At 42.6% G+C, this 11,207-nt stretch overlaps 1 protein-coding gene across 2 annotated transcripts; it reads left to right on the top strand.

Annotated features, from left to right (window-relative positions):
* The first annotated feature begins 591 nt into the window (after positions 1-591).
* Positions 592-11,186, top strand: PPIC (peptidylprolyl isomerase C). 2 transcript variants are annotated; one of them, XM_074931437.1, is made up of 6 exons: positions 592-776; positions 4,736-4,849; positions 5,335-5,428; positions 7,053-7,237; positions 8,577-8,690; positions 9,695-11,186. In XM_074931437.1, the coding sequence occupies exons 1-6, from the start codon at positions 606-608 to the stop codon at positions 9,734-9,736; spliced, it is 720 nt and encodes a 239-aa protein (XP_074787538.1). In that variant the 5' UTR covers positions 592-605; the 3' UTR covers positions 9,737-11,186. The 2 variants fall into 2 exon arrangements, with proteins under 2 accessions (XP_074787538.1, XP_074787539.1); XM_074931438.1 differs by lacking the exon at positions 9,695-11,186 and having other exon boundaries at positions 8,577-9,681.
* The last annotated feature ends 21 nt before the right edge of the window (positions 11,187-11,207 follow it).

Below are 11,207 nucleotides of genomic sequence, written 5' to 3'. Positions count from 1 at the left end.
TACAGGTTCCTGTTTCTATTCATCTACTCAGCACATTAAATAAGTCAAAGATGACAGACCAACGACTCACTTCCAAATTCCCCTGAACATCTACTATTTTGGCTACTTCATCCACTTGTGGGATCTTCAAGGAGGCCTCCCGTGCACACGGACTGGCTGAAGCCAAAAGCAGGGCTATCTGGCCCCTTCCAGCTCCTGCCTGGCGAGGCTGAGCCCCCGAGGAGCTCACACGGCCTCCTGCCCCCACCCCGCGCTCCCCACAAGAAACGGGCACCACGACCCCCGTGTCCGTCCGTCCCCCCCCAGCATTTGTAACCACCCTCAAACCCCAAGCTGGGCTTGGGGCTCACCCTAGAAGCGCGCCGTGCCCCACAAGTAGGAAAACCCGCTCAGAAGAAAGCCGCGGGGCCTGCCGGCGGGCGCTGTCCCCGCGCCTCTGCCGGCGCCCGCCTCGGCCCGGGCAGGCTCCCCCGCCGCCGCTCCCGCCAGGCTCCGTGCGCCTCGCCCCTCCCATCCACCCGCCGCAGCCAAGCGAGGCCAGCACCGCCCGCCGCCCGCCTGGGCCACCGCCCTCCCGCCGCTGGGCCCGGCGGCCCCCCCGCCACATGGCGCGGGAGGAGCCGCCCGCCGGCGGGCGCAGGCGCCGCAGCGCTCGCCTCAGCGCCATGGCCCGCGGGGGGCCGGCGGCGGTGGTCCTCAGCGCTCTTGCTTGCCTTTGCTTCCTGGCCTCGGCGGCTGAGGGTTTCAAGAAGAGGGGACCCAGCGTGACGGCCAAGGTGACTCTCGCCCGCGGCCGGGCCCGCTCCGCCGGTGGGGAAGCCTCCCTGGCCGCCTGCCTGAGGCGAGTCGGGATCGGTCGGTCGTGAGGGGGCCGTGGCGTCTCCAGAGCGGGCCCCCCAAGGGGTGTTTTTGCTGCCAGCCCCGCGCCCGTTGTCGGCCGTTACTGAGAGGCGGGGGCCGCCTGGGTGCCTTTTGCCCCGGTTGTGTCGTGTAAAGCCGGTCCTTCGCTCCTTCCCGGGCCGGATTCCGGGCAGACAGGAGGCCCCTGCGGGGGTCGGGTTTGGGGAAGGCTTGGTCAAATGCCTTAATTTCCCGTTTTGTAAGTGTTCTGGTTTTGTTTTTTTTCTTAACCTCTTTAGGCATGCCCCCTTCCCGTAGGCGCTGGCACACCTCAGACTGGCAGTTAGCAAAGCCTGTCTCAGGCTAACAGAAATGGTAACTTTAAAATTCGTAGTTACATCCCTGCTCCTGCGGTCTCTGCTGTTGCCACAGGCAGGCGGTTTGGGGCTGCGTGGCGGTGTCCGTCCAGCGCCGAGCACTGGGGCTTTAGCCACTCCGGATCTCAGTTCTGCTCTATTTATTTTTTGCCCTCCCCGCCTTGCTGAAACTCTTGGTGGTGTGAATTGTCATTTTATTGCCGTCTTGTTTCCCGCTTCCTCGTCGTTCCTGCCATCGGCAGGCTTGGGCGCCTGGTGCGAGTTCAAGCCTACTCCTGACCGCCTGGGGCTTGGGGCGTGCCGCCAGCCAGGCCGGACCGGGAGTCGGCGGTCAGCGTGGCTCGGTGTTGCCGGGCTCCTTCGTAGGCGGGACGGGGTTTGTGCCGGGGGTACGGGAGGTGATTACAGATGGCACCGCCCAAGAGACGGACTTGGGGGCCGGTGCAGCCTGGCAGCGGGATGGGGATGCACCTGCGTATGGCAGCACGCCAGCACCTCTTTCATAAAGTTTTTGCTGGTGCCGGAAGTGGAATGTGAAGCCCGGCTTTGGATAGAGTAGGGATTAAATATTTCTGTCGCCAGGTACCTTTCCACCCACACTCAAGAGGAGTTACGTATTCCTGGTGAAAGATGCCTGCACTCGGAAAGCATGACAGAGCAGGGCAGGGGCAGAACTGCTTCCTCTGGCACAACCTCAGCTTGCAAAGCCTTTGTCTGTGAACTCCGGTGCTGTCGTTGTCTACCACTGTCTACGGTTTCACTGCTATGGACTTGGGGTCCATGCATGTGATTTTGGGCGGGAGGAGGGGGAGGCAATATATGACAATATATTCCACTTTAATTATGCATGAAGTACTTTGCTTCTTCAGACCTTCTGCTTAGGATTTAATTTTATGCCCTTTTTTGATTCGTACATTGTGGGACACAGAGAATTGCAACTCCCGATTTTCCTTGTCTAAGCCAGTCATAACTTTACAGAGCTCATCAAATCACACCAGTTTTGGCTCTTCCAGCCTGCATAGTTTTATTTAATCTTTCTTCATATCAAAGGTATTCCAGATCATTGAGCATACGTGCTGTCCTTTTCTCTAACTTTTTTAGGTTGGTTTTACCATTCTGCAGTAGAGAAGCCGGAATGACATGCAGCACTCAGAGTGTGTAGGACAGTACAGATGTGTACTGCGATAATTATGCCCATCTCTTGTCCTTACCCATTTTTAATTATTTCTAACATTCATGTCTCTTCTCTGACCTTCACAAGTCCAGAGGCAAACTTTTCATCAAGCTGCTCGGAGTGACTCCAGATGTCTTTTCTGAGTGATAGCTTATTTAGGACCCCTTGCTGTGGCTGTATAGTCCTATTCCAGATGCAGTATTTTGCATTTATTAGGAGTTCCTTTGTCATTATATTACCTGGTCTCTAGGAGTCATGAGATCTTTCTTTCAGTCAACTGCCCCCCCCTGCCCCCCTCCGAATAATTGAATACTCTTGGCTGCTTTTTCATTTTGATATACACCATCTTGTGCAAATTATATATCAATATGTTCATGAGAACCAGCCAGTCTTACTGGTCTGCTCTTTTTGATTTCAGTCTTGAAATACTTACTGCAAATTGTAAATAAGATTACATGTTTATATAAATACTAATAAGACTGAAAATTTATAGTATTTATTTTCTTTAGGAGTTTTTGCTGAAGACTCTGGCCAGATGTTTTTTGAGAATTGAGACTGAGGTGTTGACCAGCTCACTAATGTCTACATCCTCACTGACTTTCCAGGGAACTTGAGGAAATATGCTTAAGAGAACATGGCTTCTCTATGCAAAAATGGGATCTAGGGCTATCAGATATTTCCGTACTTGATTTCCTGGCCAGAAATATGCAGACATGTTATGTGCAGCATAATTAGGAAGCACAGAGCTTTACGAAAATCACCAAGAATGTAGCACAGGTAATGCGAAGTGCTTACAGGAAGCCAGGAACTTAACGGGTTGTTCACAAACACGTAGAATAAGCTGAAATAACGCGTTTTGGAATTACTGGGTTTGCTGCTGAGGTGAGCAGCTCTGTCACAAATTAAGCCTTCTGGTTGGGTTAGGTTTACAATATATGATAAGACTTTTCTCCATATGCTCTGTGAAAGTGTTTAACGTTACCACTACCTGGGGTCAGTGTTTGGTAGCCTTGGTTGTGTTACTTATATATGCTTATGTATTTCAGGCAGTCCTACTAAGACAGCATTTTCAGGCAGAATAAGGTGGTTTAGAAAATGTAGCCAGTACTCTTTACCTAGATAACCCGGGCAGCAAAATTCAGAGAGATGTGTTTATAAAAATGTTAAAAAGTTAGTGAAAGTGTGCTGTTAATACTTCGAGGGCCACACATCTAAGAAGTATATAATTTAGTGCCAAGTGCCAAGGAAATGAATGAGGTGTATCAAAAGGAATTTTATTTTCTTTATAGAGCTTTTATAGCCTTAGCCAGAAGTTCAGCAGTTCCACATGGAAGATCAAGAAATGGTAGAAAAATATAGAAGGGGAGCATGAAAGAGGCATTCACATTGGAGAGACTGTGGTCATTTATTATCATCATTGGACTAATTTCTTAGCGTTACAGACAAGTAATATTTTGGTTGACTGCCACAAGGAACAGCAAATACCACATCATAGGAATACACATTGCTGTTTCCTAGAAGCTGTAATAGTCTTTATGTAACTTTTTCAGAACTTCTAAATGCCTCATTTCCTGACAGCTGTTCCTATTTTCAGTAATTGTTGGAACATTTTTATACATCCAAATATGCATTCTTATATTCTGAACTCTATTAAAACGCTTTATTACTCATTCACCTTTTTGAAATTGCTTTTTAGAAACATCTACGTTGAAGCTTTTAGGCAGAATAATACAGCCTGATTATTTCTTTATCAGGTTTGAATTCACATTTAGGAAAGCGACTCCTTGCTTCAGCTGTAGGATTTTCTTCCTGCTGTTTGTCTTTTTAATGAAATTTAGGTTTTTGTCTATACTTACATACTATATTACTATACTACCATACATAGTAATGCCTAGAACTCTGAAGATTATGAGTGGATAGTGAACTATCATTTGTGGGGAGTGTCTGTACTATAGTTCCTTGTTATTGTTTGCAACAATGGAATGGCATCACTGTTCTTCCTTACTTTCATATTTCATCTTTTCTGTACAGCTTAAAAGACATGCCTGTCTGGGGAAAATCTTCTTGAATGCTATCTTCAAACTTGGGATACAGCAGTGTCACTGAGCCCTTAAAAGCAGTAAGAATCAAAATGTATAGTCACCAGTTCTCTAAACTTTCCTGCATAATTTCATTCTGGTAGCTCTGAAAGGATTTTTCTTTAACAGCACCTTCAGGAATTGAAGGATACTATTACTACAGATCAGCCAGAAACAATTTCTTACCTCCTTAAGATTTCAAAAGCTTGGACATTTTGTTGTGCTTATGTTTGTATCACTTTTGTTCTCTTCTCAAAAATGTTCAGGTGTTCTTTGATGTAAAGATTGGAGACAAAGATGTTGGCAGAATTGTAATTGGATTGTTTGGAAAAGTTGTCCCAAAGACTGTGAAGAACTTCATTGCACTGGCAACTGGAGAAGTAAGTTTGCAGTTTTCTTCCAGTGTGTACTCAAATTTGGATTGAGAAGTAAATATTTGTTTAATGGTGTTTCAGTTGGGAACTGTCAATTTTAATTCAGTGGAGCCTGTGCAAGAATGCCATCCCCAAGGCTCTGCACTGGTGTGTGTCTTCTCAGGTCCTTGGGGCTTTGTTTGCAAGATGTAATTATGAGATGTTGGATATCACCACCTCAACCTGTCCCTGCCATGCAGACCTAGCATGTAGAGGTACTGTGGTCAGATACCCATCAAATAAAGATAATGGCTTTGATCACCTCTGTAATACCTGCTTTGTGGCAGTGCTGCCCAGCTGTATTCACCTGCATCTCAGTTTATTTGTTTCTTGCATGTACTTGTCTCCAGTGGTGATATATTCTGTGAAATCTGGCCATTCACCATATGTATATTTCCATATGACTCTGTAGAACTGGATGTTATATTCATTTAAATATTTCATTTTCTTAGAGAGGATATGGATACAAAGGAAGTAAATTTCATCGTGTGATCAAAGACTTCATGATTCAAGGAGGAGACTTTACAGCTGGAGATGGATCAGGAGGTAACATGCTTAGTATTTTCAGGTTCCCTTTCCTTTCTTCAGATGTCTGCTGGAAAGATGGGCAAAACAGCATATTCCCTCATTCTTCCAGCTCACATAAATGAAAAAAACCCCACATTTGTTTCAGAGCATCTAGTACTTTTCCAAGCATTCTGGAACGTAAGATGCAGTTATTTGGATTACCCAATTATAACTATGTCTAGAGCTTCCTTTGTCCCCAGTTTTTGCAGATAGCTCTTTTCTGTCTGTGACTTGTCCCCATTAAAGAGGAATGGCTCTGTGTGGTGGGCTGGAGCCACGTGACCAGCTGAACTGCTCCTACAACAGACTGACTTCAAAAGATGGATGTCCCTGCCCTTCCCCTGCTTTGGCTTTGTGACAGCACTCCTTACCTGAGCCACTCATTAATTGCATGTGTACGTGAACCAATTCAAGTCATCCAGCAGAAAACAAAATAGGGAAAGCATGTAGAGGGAAGGCAGGTAGGGAACAAGTAGGCTATCCTGTCTGCCCTCAGCTCAGCCAGTTCTGTGGAACCTTCTGAAATGTGCTATGGGAGGGAATTTCAAAACAGGGGTAGAGAAATTAGAAAATTAAGGTAATGCCCTCTCCCCCTTTTTCTCTTACTAAATTTAAAACCATAAACTTACTGGTGGTGTGAGTTGTGGCTGTGTCTATTACTTCTCACTCCTGAGCCTCCAGAAGACCAGCTAATTTGACTAAGAAGGGCAGTCCCTGTGCAGCATCTCTTGCATTCTAGCTTCCGATTTCTTCTCTTCCTTTACATGCATATTCTTCATGTACTACGATTTGAACTGTCTGCGTACGATGTCAGTGATTTCCCCACTGGGACAGAATAGAAAATACACATTCCTTTTACTTGCAGGGAACAGTGGGGAAGGCTAAAATACCAAACGCACAGTTTTAGCATTAAAGGTAGGCAGTGTTTGTTTGCCTGTTAATACTGTTTATTGGGATAGTCTCTGGTGGTGTTGGGAGCAGTGTCCTCATTGTGCTAGGCACTGTACAAATCAAGAATGAGACAGACAGCCTCCCCTTCTCAAAGTGATGGTGGTTTAAACATAACTCAAATATTTTATCTTCTGAAATATTTTAGAAGCATCAGAATCCTTATGCAAGGATTGTACAAATTTGAACCGAGTCTTTTAGGCTAACTTCCATTTGGTTTTCATATTTTTCTAAAAATGTCTAAACCAACATCTTATTAGGAGGAAGTTTTAAAATTAAAGGCTAAAACTGTCACAAAACGTGGCAGCCTTATTTCTGGTGGTCATAATTACATAAATTTGTTGAATAGGGTGAAGTATACTGTTGTTCAGTGGTGCATGTAAGCAGGACCTTTGAAGGTAACCACTTAATTCAAAGATAAAACATCAGTTTTAAATATTCTCTCCTTCTATGTGGTGTTTTAGCTTATCTCTTTCTTTACACACAAAATGCTTTTAGTTAAGGAATCACTGACGATAGAACAGTGATGTTGCTATGCTTACTCAATTAATCTTCAAGTCCTGAATTCATACTTTTTTTTTTTTCCATTTTTGAACAAAAAGGTGGGTTTTTTAAAACTTTTTTTAAAAGTTTGCTTTCTTATTTTGTTTCATAGGAAGAAGCATCTATGGAGAAAGGTTTCCAGATGAGAACTTCAAGCTCAAGCACTATGGAATTGGGTGGGTTAGCATGGCTAATTCTGGCCCAGACACCAACGGATCCCAGTTCTTCATTAGTGTAACAAAGCCTTCCTGGTTAGATGGAAAACATGTAGTCTTTGGCAAAGTTCTTGATGGAATGGTAAGCAAAAAGTAATGGCAAGATTAATCCAAGAAAAGATGCTTAATTTCTGCCACTTCCTATCTATGTAACTTACACTGTTGTGTTTCAGAACAATTGAGTGTTTATCTAATATGTATGTGGTAGATAGTGATTGTGAAGAGCCTGTAGCTGGATGATTTAGAACTGGAGTAGCAAATGGTGACTGCAGGAATGGAAATTTAAATCATGCCTTTGGCTTTCACAGCTCCTGTTTCAGACCACTAACCACTGAAATCAACACTGACACCTTTGCAGATTAGAAATGGACTAAGTTCAGGTCCCCCTCTGACTGCTGCTGTTAGCCATGAAATAATTGTATTTCTACGAGCTAAAATATAAATTTGTAGCATGTTCTGGTTATGGATAACACTTACACTGTTAGGATTTTTAGAAGCGTGTGAATGTAAAGTATACAAACACATATATTCAGATCTGTTTAGAAATACAAAAATCTAGTTAATTCCCTCAAACTGTGCACAGCTGCAAAACTGAACTTCCAACTGATTATACTTTTAGTAGTCTGTCTTTCATTTTAAATTATTCCATTTAATCTGTGTTTTGAAATGAATGGGGGAAACATGAACTGCTGCACTTACCAGTTCTTGAAGGAGTTTGAAAACCTCATCAAACCACTTGCTCCCTACTCGCACATTCACAGGGAATCAATTCTGAATTTTTGAAATGAAAATTTTTGAAGAGAGACTTAGACTAAGTTTTAGTTTAGTTAAATTAATGTACAAATATCCAAAGCCAGGTAGTCAGTATTCCTAACTGAATTTTCTCCTTTAAGAATATTACTTTAATTAGTTGTCTACCTGTACTTGTCTGACTGGAGGACATGGTACCACATTTAAAATATGTGTGTGTGTGTGTTACACTAAAAACAAAAGCACTCATCAGATTTCTTGAAGCACAGTTATGCTGTACGATTAAAGGAACTACTGCTTATCCTTTATGACCTCTGACAGACTTTCTGCTCATAGGCTACAGAGAGACCTTGTCTATGCTAGGTCAGTCAGCTGAAAGGATATTTTCAGTTGTCCCTTCATAATATTTTTGTTGGCTGAAAGTCTTCATAGAAGGGCAAACATCCTTCCATGTGCTTCTGTCAAGTGTGTGTGGATTGCAGAGTGGCACAAGTGTCAATGTGGGAAAAAAAAAAATGTGAGAACTCAGTAGTGTAAAGACATTTGTTCAGAAGTTGCCTAATAGTAATGCTAGGAGCACTTAGTTGTTTATCTGGTACCACAGCTGAGACACTGAAGTTACCTTGACTAAACCAAACTCTTTTTTTTTTACTTTTTTTTTTTTTTAACAGTCTGTGGTGCACTCGATAGAACTCCAGCAGACAGATGAACATGACCGGCCCCTTCAAGACTGTGTGATTTTGAACAGTGGCAAAATAGCTGTAAAAGAACCATTTGTAGTTGAAGTAGGTGACTGGTGAGACCAAAATTCAGAATGGAAAGTAAAAGTTTATCACTTTAAGGCCTGTTTTTGACCAATCTCAACTATCCATTGAGTTTTCACCTCAAAACATATGAGGCTATATTTAGACAATAGTTATCATTTGCCAAAAACATAAAATATAATATATGACCATTTCTGTAACAACTGGATGGAGCTGTCACTCCCTGAAGTTCAAGACTTACCCCACTAAATCCTAGATCTTGCAGAAAAAGTCTTTCATGAAACATTTTAGAAGTACTTTTATTTTTTCAATGTTTGAAATACAGTAGTTTTGTTCTCTTTGGAAATTTTTGCAATATTTCTGTCTTTTTAACTGAAAATATTATTTTCTGTAACAGTATCAGCATTTTTAAAAATGAAAAAAAAGTAAAATACAGAAGTGTTTTGAATAAATAAAACTTTGATTTCAAATAAATGCTTAATGAAGAGCTTTTTTTAACCCCTCCACCCCTGCAAGGCCTTTTTTCTCACCTTGGTTGATTCTGCAAAATACGCAGGAGGTGCTGCTTTCCAGGAAATGAGGTTGTAAGGTTAGAGCAGGGATGGTAAATTTTTCTAATCTTAAGGTGTCAGACAAAGTCCCTGCTGTCTTTTGAAACACCACAGAATACTGTAATCGAGGAGCAGCTCTGTCTATCATTAAATAAGATCATCAGTTAGAAACTGATTAAAATAGAAGAGTCCTTGTGTTACAGTACAGTGAATTTTATAACACCTAGCTAGTGTTGTTTATGATAAAGCTCAAGGACTTTTTCCTGAAGTTTTGCTGTATGTCAGAGATGCAACTTTAGGTTCATTATTTTTTGTAATGCTTCTTAAATAACTCTTAAGCTGACAATTTAACTGGAGCTTTTAAACAAGGTCAGCATAAGGTACCACTTAGAGACAGCCATGTTTGTTAGGTTCTTTAATGAGTTACATAGTACTCCACAGGGAAAGAGATGTGGATTTTTTTCTTTGTTCCAGTGTTCCAGAACTCAAGATCGAAGAGCTGATGCCAAGATCTGATGAAAGATTCATCCACCTGCACACCAGGCAGGACACCAATTACCTTTGTAGTCACTAGTTCCCTGAAGGGTGTCCTGGAGCCCACATGAGGTATCCAGACTTCGAGTGGTGCAGTGGAAGAGTGAGTACTGTAGCACAGAGCTTTTAGGTACCTACTGGCACCGCCCTCACAAGGAAACAGGAAAATGCTGTGGGCTGGGATTTACCTCAGGTCCTCCTGACACATCATTTGTAGTTACAGGGGGTCAGTCTGCTGGTTCACTGTCCACAGCCCTGGGGGAGGGTAGACACTGACACTTTTTTCAGAGACCTGTAAAAGGCTTACTGTCCTCTTTAAGAGCTAGAGGAGAACTTATTGAGGGCCTCTAAATTTGCCTTGTACTAGGCAATCAGGTTTCCATTTTACCCCATTCATTTTTCTTTTTACTAATTGTTTGAAGTAAAATTCTCTGAAAAGCAGCACTGGGAAGCAGTGTGAGGAAGTAAGAATGAGAATGCCTCAGACTCCCTCGCCCAAGTAGTTTTCTGCTAGTAGCTGAAAGCTTTCCTGGAGGTTGATCCCACAGACAGTGTAGAGAGTTCTGCTACCTCAAAAAGTGCTGCAGTCCCAGGCCTACCTTTTGTACAAGTCCCAGCTTTTCACTATCCCCAGGCAGCTTTAGTAGTTAGCAGGAGGCAACCCATGTGTCTCCAGGATCATACTGGTGTTTGTGTCTAGCTTTGCCGTTACTGCTTTTGTGCAACGTTCCTTTCCTCTGATGAGCCTAATGACTTACCGGCTGTCCAATCACACTGAATTTTTTCCCCCCAAGACTTACACTCTCGTAAGCCTAGCGTGATCAGGTAGTGTGGTGCTGAGAGTTTTAAATGAGCAGACAACCAGGTATTTTCTCACACTTCATGTAGACATACCTGTGAGACCCATCTCTGATAACAGAAGTTCAGAGAAATGTCTTGTTTGAATAGAAATGCACAAAAAATACACTAAAGCAGTATATTCATATTCTAGTAATTTATTTTGTAATGGCCAGTAGTGCACACAAATTGCTAGTTAAATCTGAATAAGTATGTATATATATATATATCAGTTTTATTATTTTACTGCTTAATCATATTCTTGCTTTACCTTACCACAGAGTTGTATGCTGTGATTTACATTAAGATACAGAATACAGTCTGCAAGTTGATGTGAAGAGTAACCATACACACAAGATTAGATATTGTAACTGAAGGGAGATGCATAAATGCCATGTAAAATCTCCTGATAGATAAAATCTTTCCAACTGAAATCTAGAAAATTTCCTGAGAGCGAGCGATGTATTTCAGAATGTGGAAGCATGTTTTCGAATAGAAACTCTCCATATGCCTACATTGTCTCTTTTCCAACCTGATATTAAGGAGCAGATTCAAAATAATTTATCAAAAACGAATAAAATACTTTTAAGTTGTTCTCAATGTCTGCTTTTTTTTT

Source organism: Athene noctua, chromosome Z (assembly GCF_965140245.1).
Source record: "Athene noctua chromosome Z, bAthNoc1.hap1.1, whole genome shotgun sequence".
Taxonomy (NCBI): domain Eukaryota; kingdom Metazoa; phylum Chordata; class Aves; order Strigiformes; family Strigidae; genus Athene; species Athene noctua.
This window is presented reverse-complemented; position numbering and strand designations above follow the sequence as displayed.